This window comes from Leptosomus discolor, chromosome 7 (genome assembly GCF_034619465.1).
Source record: "Leptosomus discolor isolate bLepDis1 chromosome 7, bLepDis1.hap2, whole genome shotgun sequence".
NCBI lineage: Eukaryota > Metazoa > Chordata > Aves > Leptosomiformes > Leptosomidae > Leptosomus > Leptosomus discolor.
In genome coordinates, this window is record NC_141397.1 from 65004587 (window position 1) to 65018340 (window position 13754).

Below are 13754 nucleotides of genomic sequence, written 5' to 3' on the forward strand. Positions count from 1 at the left end.
GGGCTCCGGCTCCCCGCGGCTAAGTGTGCCCGGCGCTTGGCTCGTGTGTGGCCTTCCCTCTGGGGCGGCGGTTGGCCGCGGTCTCGGCAGGCTGGAAACCCCGGTCAGGCCACAGGGCGCGTTGAGACTTCAGCCCCTGAAGGGGCAGCTTTGGGCTCTGCCGTTGCCTTGCCTGCCGTGGCTCTGTGGTGCCGCTCGCCCCCCAGTCCTCTAAAGCTCAGTACCAAGCAATCCAGCTGAGATGGCTTCTCATAAATTATGTGTCAGGCAGATTTATTCACAGCAATTATCCCTGTGCCAGCTAGAAAGGTATTTACCAGGCACTCAGCAGCCATTGAGGTGAAACTATACAAAGACAAACCCCACATCGTTATCGACGTTATTTTTAGATGCCAGTGGGGAACTAATCCAGAAATGGCATTGCACATGGAGATGTCCACGCTGATAGCGCTGCTTCTCCATTATATTTACAGCTTTTCTTATCAGGTATCTCAGCATTCAGCTGAAGTGCTCTGCCGAGAGAAATGACGTGTATACCCCGTGCCCTAGGAAATAGTGTGTGGAATTAAATATTTAGTCGCTTAATAGATGGAATTTTTTAGGTCTTCAGTTCCATAGTTATCAAATAAATCAACAATCAGCCTTTTTCATGATGTAAATGTGAGTGGAAGTAATCTCTAGCAATTTTAAAGGGAGCTTTCAAATGCTAATATTGGTGTGACTAATAAAATGCATCTCATTAGACAAATTTTCCACAAATATATCTATTTCATGGATGCAGTAATCTGATACTTTCTCACATGTTAGTCTGCAAGTCACAAGAGAATATGGCAAAGGAGTAAAACAATTCAAGGCATTTGAACTTGGCTTTTGATTTGCTAGTAAATCAGAGGGTTTTTTTAGAGGAAAAAGCTCAATCGAAAGAAAGAAATGTGATTTTAAAAAATTAGTACTAATGTTATAAAGATATAAAGATTTTCTTACTTGGAGCATTCCTGTTGTGAAGATGTGTTGATATGTCTCTCTAATCTAATACAGAGCAGCGTAGCCTACAGTTATTTATGCAAATCATATAGAATTTGTAAAACTGAAAGCATTTCTTTGCCAGTGTACTGACTGCTGCATGTAGACTTTCGGATGTTAAAAGTATGGCTAAAAAAATATACATTTGGCATTCTAATATTTAGGTACCAGTGAAATGAGGAAGAGTAGAATGTACTCTAAACATGTTAGCTGTTCAAACAATAAATATTGCCAATTGTCTTTGCAAAATTTTGATGAGGTGTTCTGACAGTTGCTTCCCAAACATCCGTCACTAAATCACTCAGATTCAGCAGAAATCGCGCAGCAAATGCACCCGTGGTGGTGTTCAGCTGATAGTTACTTTCCCTGTTGTATTTCCGGCGTTCCCCGGGGGGGACTGTGCTATGAAGAAATCCTGTCCCTGGTGCAAAAGGGGAAGGGTTTGCCTCTTGGTGAGGGGATAGGTGATTGTTTATAACTAAGTCTTTCCCTACCTCGTTGTCCAAGCAAGCAGCACCAGCTCGGGGAGAGGACAGCCGAAGCTCGAGAAGCCGAGATGTTTGCCTGTGGCGCCGCGAGCTCCCAACAAGCAGGGCCTGTGCTTCTGCGTACGTACTGCCCCGTGAGCGCTCCCAGGGCAGCGGGTGGGCTGAGGGGTGCGGAGATGCTCTCGTTCCTGAGGTTGGATCTGTGCCCGTTACAGGAAAACAAATCGCCAGCAGCAGGTTGTGGCAATGTATCTGCCAGCCCGCTGGCCCCGGGGTTAGGTTAGCCCGCTGGAAAGCTCCTACATCACCAGGCTGCCTGTTTAAGAGCTGTACAAACACGTTTCTGCTAGAGTTGGCTTGATTTGTCGTCTTTTCCTTTGGATTGGACTCTGGTTTTAACGGCCCCCTTGCCTGTTAACTTCCCATGAGCCCTCAGCTGTGGGTCCCTTCTGGGCTCGAGGGCAGATGCTGCAGGTCCTGTGCTTCGTGCGGCCAAGGCAGCGGCACCGACAGCTCCCCAGATCTTCCCTGGCAGTTTTGGTGCAGCAGCAGTTGAACGGCTGGAACGAGGACGCTGTCAGGTCTTTCAAACCCATGGGAGGCTCATACAGCTCCTTGGTGTGAGCGAAGGAATAGCCACCGGACAGCGATTGGAGGAGTAACGCACTTTGTCTGATGAGGTGGGATGCTTCTGAGCACAGCTAGGGACCTTGCTCCTTCCAACTCTTCACCAAAGCTTTGGCACAGAAGCAACCGAGCGGCCTGCCGAGGGTTCTCGCCGCTCCCCACGGCCAGCGGTGTGTGCGGCGACGCCGGGGAACAGCAGGAGTTTGTGAGCGACGGCATTCAGCACTGCCAGCCAGCCAACGAATCCAACAGCAGCCTCGGCTTTTTTCTTCCTTTTGGCAAAGTCCACGTGGACCTGAAGAGGAGGATTTAATATTTTCTAAAACGTCAGTACTGTTTTTTTCCCCTTAAAATTGCTTTCTTTTCTGGAAAGACTTGCAGCCCTGCCGGCTTACTCAGTTCCTCCTCCTAATTTTGGCTCTAATTCACTTAAAGTACTGAAGGCATTTAAAGCATTTAAAGAGCATTCCTAGCTTTGAGCCCTTAATGGGACTGAAGTCAAGAAGGCTGCTCAAAAGACTGCTTTAAGTGAGACAAATCTCTTCGAGTTCCTCAGTGCACCGAAGGCAAAAAGAGAGATCTCCATTCTGACCGGGGCTAACCATCCGAGTCTAGCTCTGAATATTGAGCTTTTCATCACCCCAGCACAAACACAGGGGAAAAACTGTACAAAAATTTTATAATGCAATTTGAAACGGGCATAAAAATGAGGGAATTGTTTTTCTTGTGTATTGTTCTTCAGCAGGCAAAAAAGTAGATGCTTTTTGCCACAAATAATTCTCATGAGTTTTTTTCTTAAGCATTGTGTTCTCTCCTCGTTTTTTATATTTTGAAACTCTCCCCTCGCTTTTTTTGGTTGTTGAACTGAGGTATGTTGTAGAATTTGTGTCTGCAGTTCATTCCTCCATTGCAAACAGAAGATAAGCTGTTTAAAATGATGTCTATGTTGTTACACTCTTCTCTGCTGCAGTTACAACTTTTATATCCTTAACCTCATGCTTTAGGCTTGCACAACAACACTTACTGTGCTCGCAGCTGAATTAGGGTAGTAGTTAGCAAAACTGTTGTGAACAGCAATGACTCTCTGTCCTTGCTTAAGGCAACGAGGCCTGGAAAGATCCCAATCTGTGAAGGTCAGATTGTCTTGTCAGGAATACATGGTTCCTGGTAGAAATTATTTCCATTAGATCAGATGTATATATATAATTAGCAGAACCAAACCAGATAGGGTTCTTACGGGAACAGCTATGCAGCCAATGAAGTTAGTGTATCGGAGGAGTTTTTTCAGTAAATATATTACACAGAGAGCAGAATCGTATTTCTTTTTACAACAAATTGGATCTTATCCCCAAAAGCCTGCTCTATAGCAACGCTAGACAAAGAATGTAAAGCTCACATTTTATTCTCGTGTCTCAAAATGATGTGATACACTGACTTGTGCACGGCATAATAAAATGTTATACAGCCCTGAGTTTTATTTTAAGAGTATACCCATTTTGGATGAGTAGTAATGAAACCCCTTTCCTTACGTGGTGCTTGGGGAAAGGCGAGCATTTTTTAAGGAGAGCTGTCTCACTCAAGAGTGCGGAGGACTGGCAAAAGCCAGCAGAGACGTACTGGGCATATCCAGTACCAGAAAACTTCAGTACTTGGAGAACTTGCCATTTCAGTTCTTGTACTGGCGTACCCCCTCGATCGAACTCATCTCTAGAAACCAGTGGAAGTCCTTCGACTAGTTTCCCTGGGCAAATGAACGTGATCCTTTGAGGGGACCCATTGAGGCTTTATTGGGACGTACGTGCAGGTCTGGAGATGCTGCCAGTGCTGTCACCGCTGCCGGGGAACCACCAGTGGGAAATTCCAGAAAGTAGCAGGTCCCAGAAATTCTGCTGGTTTTAAGATGATGTTAAAATTTATGAAAAAAAGGTGTTATCCTGTGATTGCTGTTACTTGGTAGACAGGAGTCTTAGGTCCAAAAAAAAATAATCCTTGGAGTCCTGTGCTCCTACTGGAGGAAGTGGGAGTCTGATCCTTCAGCCAGCAGAGTCCCTGCTGTCAGCTGAGACATTGGAGTGGACCTGGTGTTAGTGGGCAGGCAGTGAAGCTCGATGTTTCGGTTGCATCTGCAGACCTGGAAGTAATGCCTGGAAGTACCTGCTTTGAAGTATCTCGTTGTACAAACAGAAGCAGAAGAACCTAAGGGACAGAGAGCACAAACTGAGGAGCAGGTCGGTCAAGACACTGATTGCAGAAATTGATGAAAGCTTCCATAGGTGACGTGACTTGGCTTCCGTTATTTTTCTGCAATCGTTATCTTCGAATCCCCGCCCAACTCAAAAGACCAGACTGTTTATAGCACGCGATGAAACCCATCTATACAAAGCTAAATTCATCGCTGATGTGAAACAACTGCCTTCAGGGAAGCTTTGCCGGAGTTGAATGCTGCTCAATCCCGTTGTGTGGGTTAGGGTGGTTTCTAAGCTACTGATCACAGCAATACAAATCATTGTATTTAAAATATTCCGTGGCTGTTCATTTTTCTTTTGTTCATTCCAGATGAAAATACTCTGCAGATGGACACAAGTCATGCGTAGCCTGGGGCCCGCAGTTTCCATTCTTGCATCTAGGACAAGAAAATATTATTTGTGTAAAAATAACCAGCCATTTAATTGCATTTCTTATGGGCAGTTTGAAGGCCGTCTCTCCCAGCTGTTTGGTAGCGTTGGACATGTGTCCGCACCCCTCTGCAGTCACGGAGCGGGCAGGGAACCGAGCAGGGATCCCTGGGAAGCAGCTCATGTGTCCAGGGACAGACGCTTCCTTGGTAGGGACTGGGATTGCATTTCCATTGTAACCACTTCTAGTCCTTTCAAAGTTAAATACTTGAGTTACAAACCTGCTTTAGAAGAAGTTAGATCCTGTTGGTATGAAAAGCCAGTATTTTTTCCACCTAGTGGTCTAGAATCTAACCTTGGCTTAATTCCTTTTCCTCAGGCTGTCTGACACAACAGCTCCAAGGAAGATGTGATCTCCGCAGCCGTTGTGAGAGAGGTGGCAATTCTGAAGAAAGGTGATAATTGATTTTTTTTCTTTTTAAAGCATTTAATCTTTAATCATTAAGCACGTCAGAAAGGGACAATCTCTTTTAGAAGACCTGCATAATGTGTCTCTGAGCACTGCCTTGTCTTCTGGGAGCCCCCAACCAATTCCTCTGAACTACCAAACATCCAGGTTAGACCTTTTCAGAACATCCTGTGCACTCCTTACATGGCATGGCTTTTGAATGGCCGTCGGTGGCCTCTTCCGTTTGGGAACCGCGCAGGAAGGATCCCCGTTCCATTTGGCACCCAGGCACAGCTCGGACAGGGGGTGAGGTAAGAGCTTGCGGGAGGTTGGAGAAAATGTCCTCCCGTGCCTGAAAAGAAGCATTTGGCTGGGGGCTTCTTGCTGACGCGTGACGCACCCGTGTGTTCGTCTGAATGTTCTGTGCAGGACTTCATTTCCCTCATGGACTTTGAGTGGGTTTCTTAGGCTTATTGGTCAAAACCTGTGGCCAGGGTCACCCCAAGGGATCTTGATGTGAAGCTCTCCTTTTACGTGGTACGAGCTAGTGTGCAGTCGGTCCTTTTGGCTCAGATCTGGCACTTGTCTCTATGGTTTTTTCTCTTCTGAATTTGAGACTGCAGTTTGCAACGGTTAATCCTATTTAGGACAAAATCATTCTCTGATTATTTTAGGAACGTTCCTCTGTTGCATTTTGTAACCCAGTACCCACAGGAGTAATGAAAACCTGTGACTGTGCACTGCAGCCTCTCAGAGGGAAGACGCTAAACGCACCTCTGTGCTCTGCGGAGTGCAGGGCACCTGGTGATGATTAGCAAGTAACTAATCACTACAGAAATACAAGTCCTGCTGAATAGGACTTGGCTTGGTTGGTTGGTAGGAGAGGGACGAGAGAAGACGTGGTGGACTAAGAACGAGCTGGGTCCCTGTCAGGCTCTAAGTATGTGGGTGCACATAAATATTACATGAACTTACCATGTGGCGTTCCATGGCTGTAAAGAGACCATAGTGCAGTTTTTGTCCTTGTTTCTCTCCCTCTCCAAAAAATGACCCCTCTTTGTTCAGCTTTCTCTGAAACAGATGTGCAGTTGCAGGAATAGGAAGAGGTAACCTTGAATCCCTTGAACTCCTGCCTTTTTAGACAATTGAATGTGTGTAGCCAAAAACTGGCATCAGGGAGCAAGGCAGCTGCAGCACATTCCAAATATTGCTCTATTTAAAGCATCCCGAGGCTCACAGAGCGACTGCAGAGGCAAACCTCAAAACTTGCCAATAAAACTAGCAGCGGGGGGGATGGCAGAACCAGGTAAGATGGACAGTTAAATGTGAGTGTAACGATTTATTCCTAAAATTCATAAACCTGAGCAGTGCAGTGTGAAAATACTCAGCTATTTGTGTGCTTTATGGTGTGCTGTGCTTTAATTTTCTGTAAGAAAGTGTAATCGGTTTAAAAGCTAATTCTATTAACAGCAGTGACTTTACAGTAGCTTGGCTTCCTCCCATATTTCTGAATCCTACCAGTTCTGTTTTCTTTATTTTTTTTGTAGTTGTAATTTTAAGTTGATTAACATAATTAAATAGAACTGTGTAAAATGAGTTATGTTTGATAGTGTTTTAAATGTCTGTGTAGCTGAAATCTGAGTGTAGTGCTAGGTGAACGTAGAATAATTTCGATTTTAACCCCACAAAGCCCAAGTGGCAGAGCAAAAAGAAATTTTAATAATGACCTTTTCATTATAAGCACACTTCCACTTTCTCCAAGGAGAAAATGCATTTTATAAAAATGCATTTTTATATTCATGATCATTTTCTATTTCCTTCACTGTCAGAGGTTTGGATGGTGAAATGACTGTAAGTTTAAATACGGTGTTAGCTGTGTACACAGTTATTCAGGTAGTACTTTGCCTTGTAAAAGTAACTCTTTTATACATTTTCATAACGATGTTAAAAGTTTTTTAAGATGCTTATCTCTTTTTTTTTTTTTTTTTTTTTGCACCGTTACCACTGGTGTCGAAGAAGGGTAGTAGAATCCTACTAGTCAGATACAAGAGGGTACTGACTGCTGTTTATTAATTTTAGTTTTCATTGATATCCACAGAAATTATACTGAAACTGGTATTCCACTAGGAATTAGTCCTTAACCATATTTTGCATTGGTAGGATCTGTGTGGTGTTATTTGTGTTTAAATTTATTTTAAAATAAAGGAGCAATGTGCCCAGACTGGGAATGGTCGGGCGGCCTCGCTGAGGTGAGCGCCGGCGGGCTTTGCCTGACTTGTCCCTCTGGAGCTGGCAAAAGCCCGTCCACGCCAGTTCTGTGGTTACGCTGGACGTCGGAGCACCACAGGCTCTGTTGGCAGCACAGAAGGAACACAGAAAAACTTGTCTGTTGGGGCTGGCAGCTGGGAGACGTGCAGGAGACACGGTCCTCTGGCCGTGCCCCCGCGTCCCTCCCGGTCTGCTGAGCAGCATGGTGTGCCAGCCGCCATCCCAGGGACGGGTTAGTGCTTTGGGCGTGTGTGTGCGTGTGCAGCCTGTACAGAAAGAAAACCCATGTGATGTTCTGAGGCGTTTTGGAGTAAGGAGCATAAGATGGGGAGTCTGAGCTTGACAGGCTCGGCCAGGAAAACATTCTCTTCTTTACCCACCAAGCCTCTGCCTGTTTCAAGTAAGCGGGAGTTTTTCCATCTGGTGCCTTGGGGTGCCCTTGCCAGCACAGTGGGCCCAGACATTTCAGGGATGCAGCAGCTCAGGGAGACCCCAGGCTTTGTTTCTCTCACGGTAGCTGATCGGAGTTTTCATTAACTACAGGTGGCAAAACCAAGCCAACGTACGGTTCTGGCTAACAGTTAAACCCCAGAAAAAAAAAGAATAGCGATCAGATGAAGTTTGTCAATGTGTTTAGGCTGTATTTAGCTTGGAAGCCTGTGCTGCTGTATCCTGTAGTTGAGGGGATCCTTGGCTTCACTGAGATACTTGGGCATCCTATGGTGGGCAATTCCCAGGGCTTCCAACCTGCAGAAGCGCAGAGCTGGGGCATCTGTTACCAGATGTGGAGGAACCCTGCTGTAGCACAGCAGAAGTGCTGTGTGTTTGCTGCTCTGACCAGCCCCTCTCTGTTTATTTTGAGATAAATTCATGTTTGAAGTAGAGGAAAATTACTATAATAGGGGAAAAAGAAAGTAATTTGTAGCTAGAACACCAGCTTTCATACACAGGTCACAGTAAGATCTCTCACTGCCATCCAGAATTGGCGGTTTTATTTCAGCAGGCTCTGGCTCAAACCCCAGGGTTTCTTTTCTTGGTCTGTTTGAAGGCAATACTGGTGACTGCAATAACCCACGTTTCCCTCAGTATGCCGCTTTCATATGCGTTCATTTAAAAGGTGATTATAATGAAACCTTACGTTTTGGGGTTTTTGCTGGTTACCTGCAGGTGTCAGTAAAGATTTCTTTTTTTCCAAAGCGCAGTTGCTTAGAAGGATTCTGTTCCTCTGCTGCTAGTCCCTCCACAGCCCACCTCCACCTCGGGCTGGAAGGAGGACGATGCAGATGCTCCCTTTCTGGCTGTTGGTGCGCACAGCCTTGCTGCGTGGCGAGGGTCACACCGATTATCAGGTTTAGACTCGGGATAGTTTTCCCTTGGACCAAATATTGCAACTTTGGGGTTCGTCACCACCTTCTGAGGCCTTACAGAGGGCCTACCTGCCGGCCAAGCCCTAGCCTTGCGCGTATCTCCTGCTTCAGTCTCTCCTGCTCGTGGCACAAAATATAGTGTTCCAAGCAGTTGCTTTACTCTAACTCAAGTTTTGGGGTCTCTGTCCTGTGACATGCGGGAGATCAGAGCAAACGATCCTGTGGTCATTCCTGTCCTTAAACTATGAAACACAAGTGCTCCCAGTGGCTCCCGTGAAACTCTATCCCTCGGAGCCAGCTGCTTGCTGCCTCATGACAAATGCTGGGCACGGCTTTCGAGCTGACCCACCAGGACTCGCCTGCCTCTCTTATCTCACTGCCTTCAAACTGGAGCTCGAATAACAAAGCACCCTGTTGAGCGGACACAGCAGCATCTCGGCAGAGCTCTGTCAAAACTCCGCCAGGTACCCCAGTAGGATCCAGCCCTTTATTTATAATAGGGCCTTTAGGAAAAAATGGCAAGTGATGAGAAATTATTCCCAACAGAAGTAGCTTTACCTCACAACGTGTCAAAGGACTAAGTCTTGAAATGAAACGGGTAAGGGCCTCCCCTGTGGCAAAAGGACACCCAGTTTCAGAGCAGGATTTTATCTTTGTGCTGTGTGGTGGCTTCTCTGATATTTTTATGGCAGCACATGCAGGTTTTCTATCGGTATGTTCTCTTTCCCTCTCAGTGGATTCACCACACGATATCGTGGGGAGACATGTTTGTTGTGCGCAGCTTTAAAAGAGCAATGTGGCAAACCTTGAATTATTAAGCATCCCTCCAAAACCTGTCTGCTTGATCTAAACTGCGCAAGGTGTTGTGAATGGTTTTACATTATTTATTAATCCCTTCAAAAGTCTGGAAATCTTTTAACTGCAGAAAGATGTGCTTTACAATGTTGTAATATACTGGTAAGTAACATGATCACAAAGGCTGATACGCTGCTTTCTGGTAAGCTTCTGCCGTTTGCAGGAAACTGATAGAAGGGGCTTTGAAATTCTGATGCTGTGCAGAAACACGGTACCAAGTGCTAGTCTTGCTTTCTGCGTGCTCCTTGGAAAAACCATCGCCTGCTCTGCACTCCCCATCTCCGTGTAACTTTTTATCTTGGTCTGGTACTAGTGGGCAGTACAGGCAAGACGCCACGTGTTTGTGCCCAGCCCGGCTCAGCCAGGCAGGTGGTACGTTCGCGTTGGAAACTCGTGTTTTCTCACTTGAAGCAGGAACGCCCTTGCAGTGGATAATTACATCTACCTTAACCAGCCCGTATCGCCGTGGGGAGAGGACAGGAGAGGGCCAAGTCGGGCACTGTGCAGAGAAAGCACGGAGATGAGCTGGGACCCCCTGACACACAGCCGCTGGCAGGCATCCCTGTGGGGGTGGGAGGGCGCACCGCATCCCCCCATGGCAGCCCCAGGCGCGTGGATCTTAAACGGGTGCCTTGTTAAACAATCCCTGTGTGACCCACTTGCTGTCACCAGCCTAATGAGACTGCTAGAAGGTGCTGCACGTGGCAGGGGTTGACTCCTGAACCTGCCGGGACAGCTGCTGTCAGGAACGCCCAGTACAGATGTTCTCCTGGTGACCTGTGGAGGCCAAGGACGGGACCGTGCTGGGCTCCTCCCTGTACCCTGCTGCTTTTGGAAGCGCTAAGCCTCGTGCCTATCTGATTGCAGAGACCATAGCGTGAAGTCTCTTTGGGCTTGCGCTATGTGTTCTCATTAGAAGGCCTGCCAAGATGTGGTGACTCCGTGCTAAAAATAGCCACCATAGAGAACGTGGCCCAGGCTCACGGGGATGTTTTTGCTCTGTGATAATCGTGGGTTTGAGGTGTTTAATTCAGTGAATTCAGCGTCAGTGTAGCGTGACCTTTCTGAAACAGACCGTCTTTTCTCTTTCAGCCCAAGTCCCGCTTTCGCGTCTCGTTGTACCTCTGCTCCTCGCAGTTGGCTGGATAGTGGGTTGTGCACTAATGGTTTACATTGTCTTCTCCTGATGTGGAGGTAGGCGGCTCGAACGGTGTCACATACCATCATGCTCCCTTTGGTTTGCGCTGCCGCCTTTTAAAATGTCGTTTTCTTTGTTTTCCAGGACGGCAGAATTTACAATTATGTTGATTAGAAGAACCCGAAAGTTAAACTGAAATGGCGATGACCACAATACGTATAAAATGAGTTATTTTTAATATCAACGCTGTAAACATGGTGTACACTCTTTATCTACAACAAAAGTTTGAAATGCTAATTAGAGCATTAGGAAGAATCATCAAACCAATTTCCTGGTTTTCAAAATGGTTTGTAATTGAGCGAGTAGTTTTTGGAGTCCAGCGGCAGGTCAGATACCTGCCCGTCCTGCAGCCTGCTTTATTGTTGCCACCTTGAATTTAAGTGGTTTTGGAAACAGTATTCCCAGAGTTAGTGATGCAATGGTGGACAAAAAAGTGAGTTAAGCTTATTTGTGAGATGGGCTGAGCTGGGGAAGAAGTATCTCAATGGATTTGGGAAAATGTTAAGTGAGCTGAGACTTTTTAAATTTTGTAGTAAAAAAATAAATCATTACATTTAAAATGTTGTGGTGGTACGCTGTCCCTGTCCCAAGATCTGAAGTGTTAGTGTCAAAATAAATTTTCTGAAACTACAGAAACTTCCTGTTTTCAAAAAGGAAACAAAGTCATACAAACATACTAAGACATAAATCAAAAAAAGCCCTTTAGAAAATGAAAGGCAGACAGGGAAAGGTACCTGGAAGCAATGCATCCTAAAATGCATGACTTGGACTTTCTAAATCCTAAGACATTTGGTTTCTATTTAATAGTATGTAGATAAATGCCAAAGTAACTGCTGCTCTCTTCTGTTTACACGATGTTCAAGGCCCAATTTTGTGTTTTTTCCATTGGCAGCCAATCCAGTTCTTGTCAAATGCCGCTGGACTTGGCGGGCACCGAACTGGATTGAGACCATGTGGAATTGCAGCCCGTTGTTCTGGCATGCTGGCAGCCCCCCTCTGCTGGCACCAGCCAGAGCGCCATCCGGGGGGCCTGGAGAACAATTCAAATTCAAAATGAATTCAAAATGAAACTAAATAACTAGTCTGGAAAAAATGCAATGCAATGGGTGAAAATTCAATTTCTGCACCTCGCAGGAACTGTTAAAAAGCACAAATAGAGGAGGGAGAGCTGCTGGCTGGATAGCAATGTTCAGAAAAGAGCCCAGGAATTGCTGTGTAGCACAACCCGAATTCAGGTCAGCAATGCCATAATGTTGGTGTGAAAAGCGAAACGTTGTCCTGGGATGAATACCTGAAGAACGGCCCGAGAGATGCTCTGCCGGCAGCGGTGAGGCCTCCCCAGCCTGCTGCAGCTGGCTTGGGCGCCCCAGGAACCAGCTGTGGGCCCATGGGAAGGCACTCGGGGGAGAGCGGCAAGAGGTTTGTAACGTTTAACTGACGAGAAAGTGAGCACGCTGGAGTGGTTCAGCCTAGAAAAGAGCAGACTGAAGAAAATACAAGTTTTAAATATATTGGACTCTGACAGAGGGAGGGAATAATCTCTTTGTGGTGACACGCAGGGCAAGAAATGATGAAGAACTAGCAAGTAAGGTTCAGGCTGTCCTTATGGTAAAGGCACAGAAGTGCTGGAAGAAATTTTTGGGTGTAATAATCAATATTGGTGTTGATTACTGGAGGCCTTTGAGAACGGACGGACAAACACCCCCAGGCATGCTGTAGGCGTGCAGGCGATCCTGCCTTGGTGCCTGAGGGCAATTATTTGACATCTCCTCGTGCACGAGTCTCTGTGGTGACCGTAAGTACTCCCGTGAAATTCTGCAGGGCTGTTTGCAGCGGAGAGACAGAACCGACTGATGGTAACAGCCGCCGAGAACTGCTGCCAGCACGAGGCCTTCTGGCGTACGAGGAGAACGTCGTACCGCTGGTGGCAGCGTTCGGAAAGGTCTGTGTGACGTAGAGCAGGAGGTGAGTGGCAGATCCCGCACGCGGCGCGCGGCTAGAGCCTGCGAAGAACGGCAGCAGTTCTGCTGGAGCAACGAGGCTGACCTTGGAGGCGAGTGTTCAAAGGAATGCACTGCACCTCGGTCGCCTCCACCTACGGACTGAGCCTTCCTTCGTGTATTTAGTGCTTTAACTTCATCTGTTCGTAAAACCTGGATGTTTCCTGAGCCATTAAGAGGAGGAAGAGGCAGGAGAGAACAGTTTCTTCAGTTTGATCCAGGGGGTGGGCGGGCCAGTTCTCGGAATTCCCCAGATTTTGTGCTCTGCTGTCAGCGCGCTGCCATGCAGCGCCCGGGGCAGTCCAGACTCGCCCATCAAACAAGGGCAGGAGCCGAGAGGATCCCAGGCGTCTCGGTGAGACAGGCTGTACCACGCAGGCGCTGGTAGGCAGTGCAGTACGTACCAAAACGTTGTGTACGAAACTGTTTGCCTTGCAGTCGTCTGGAGATGCTGTAGTGTGGCCTGAATCAGCCTCGGTACCGTGTTCTATTGCCTTTCGTTAGAAACTTGGCCTTGCGTGACGCAGCGCCGAATAGCAGACTTTTTACATAGCTGCTACAAGCTAAGGAGCTTCCAATGTTTTAGGAACAGGCAAGAGTTAATTTCTTGTGAGGCCTGGGGAAGTATTTTTAGCCTTATTATGGGGAAAAATGTCTTGGAATCTATTGTTATGAAACAGAAACGTGGATGTCCTTCAAACAGAAAATATCAGCCTCACTTAAGGTTGGGAGGTCTGTTGTACAGCATAGCGTGTCTGGAATTGTGGCTCAGACTCACTCTGGCCTCCTGATTATCTTGTACTGGGGATTTTGCCTTTCTAAATTATAAATGGAGATAATTATATTCGCCTGCTAGATAATGTGC

At 46.6% G+C, this 13754-nt stretch overlaps 1 protein-coding gene across 1 annotated transcript; it reads left to right on the forward strand.

Annotated features, from left to right (window-relative positions):
• Nucleotides 1-6494: 6494 nt before the first annotated feature.
• Nucleotides 6495-10878, forward strand: STRIT1 (small transmembrane regulator of ion transport 1). The gene is made up of 2 exons (XM_086468651.1): nucleotides 6495-6507; nucleotides 10784-10878. The coding sequence occupies exons 1-2, from the start codon at nucleotides 6495-6497 to the stop codon at nucleotides 10876-10878; spliced, it is 108 nt and encodes a 35-aa protein (XP_086324777.1).
• The last annotated feature ends 2876 nt before the right edge of the window (nucleotides 10879-13754 follow it).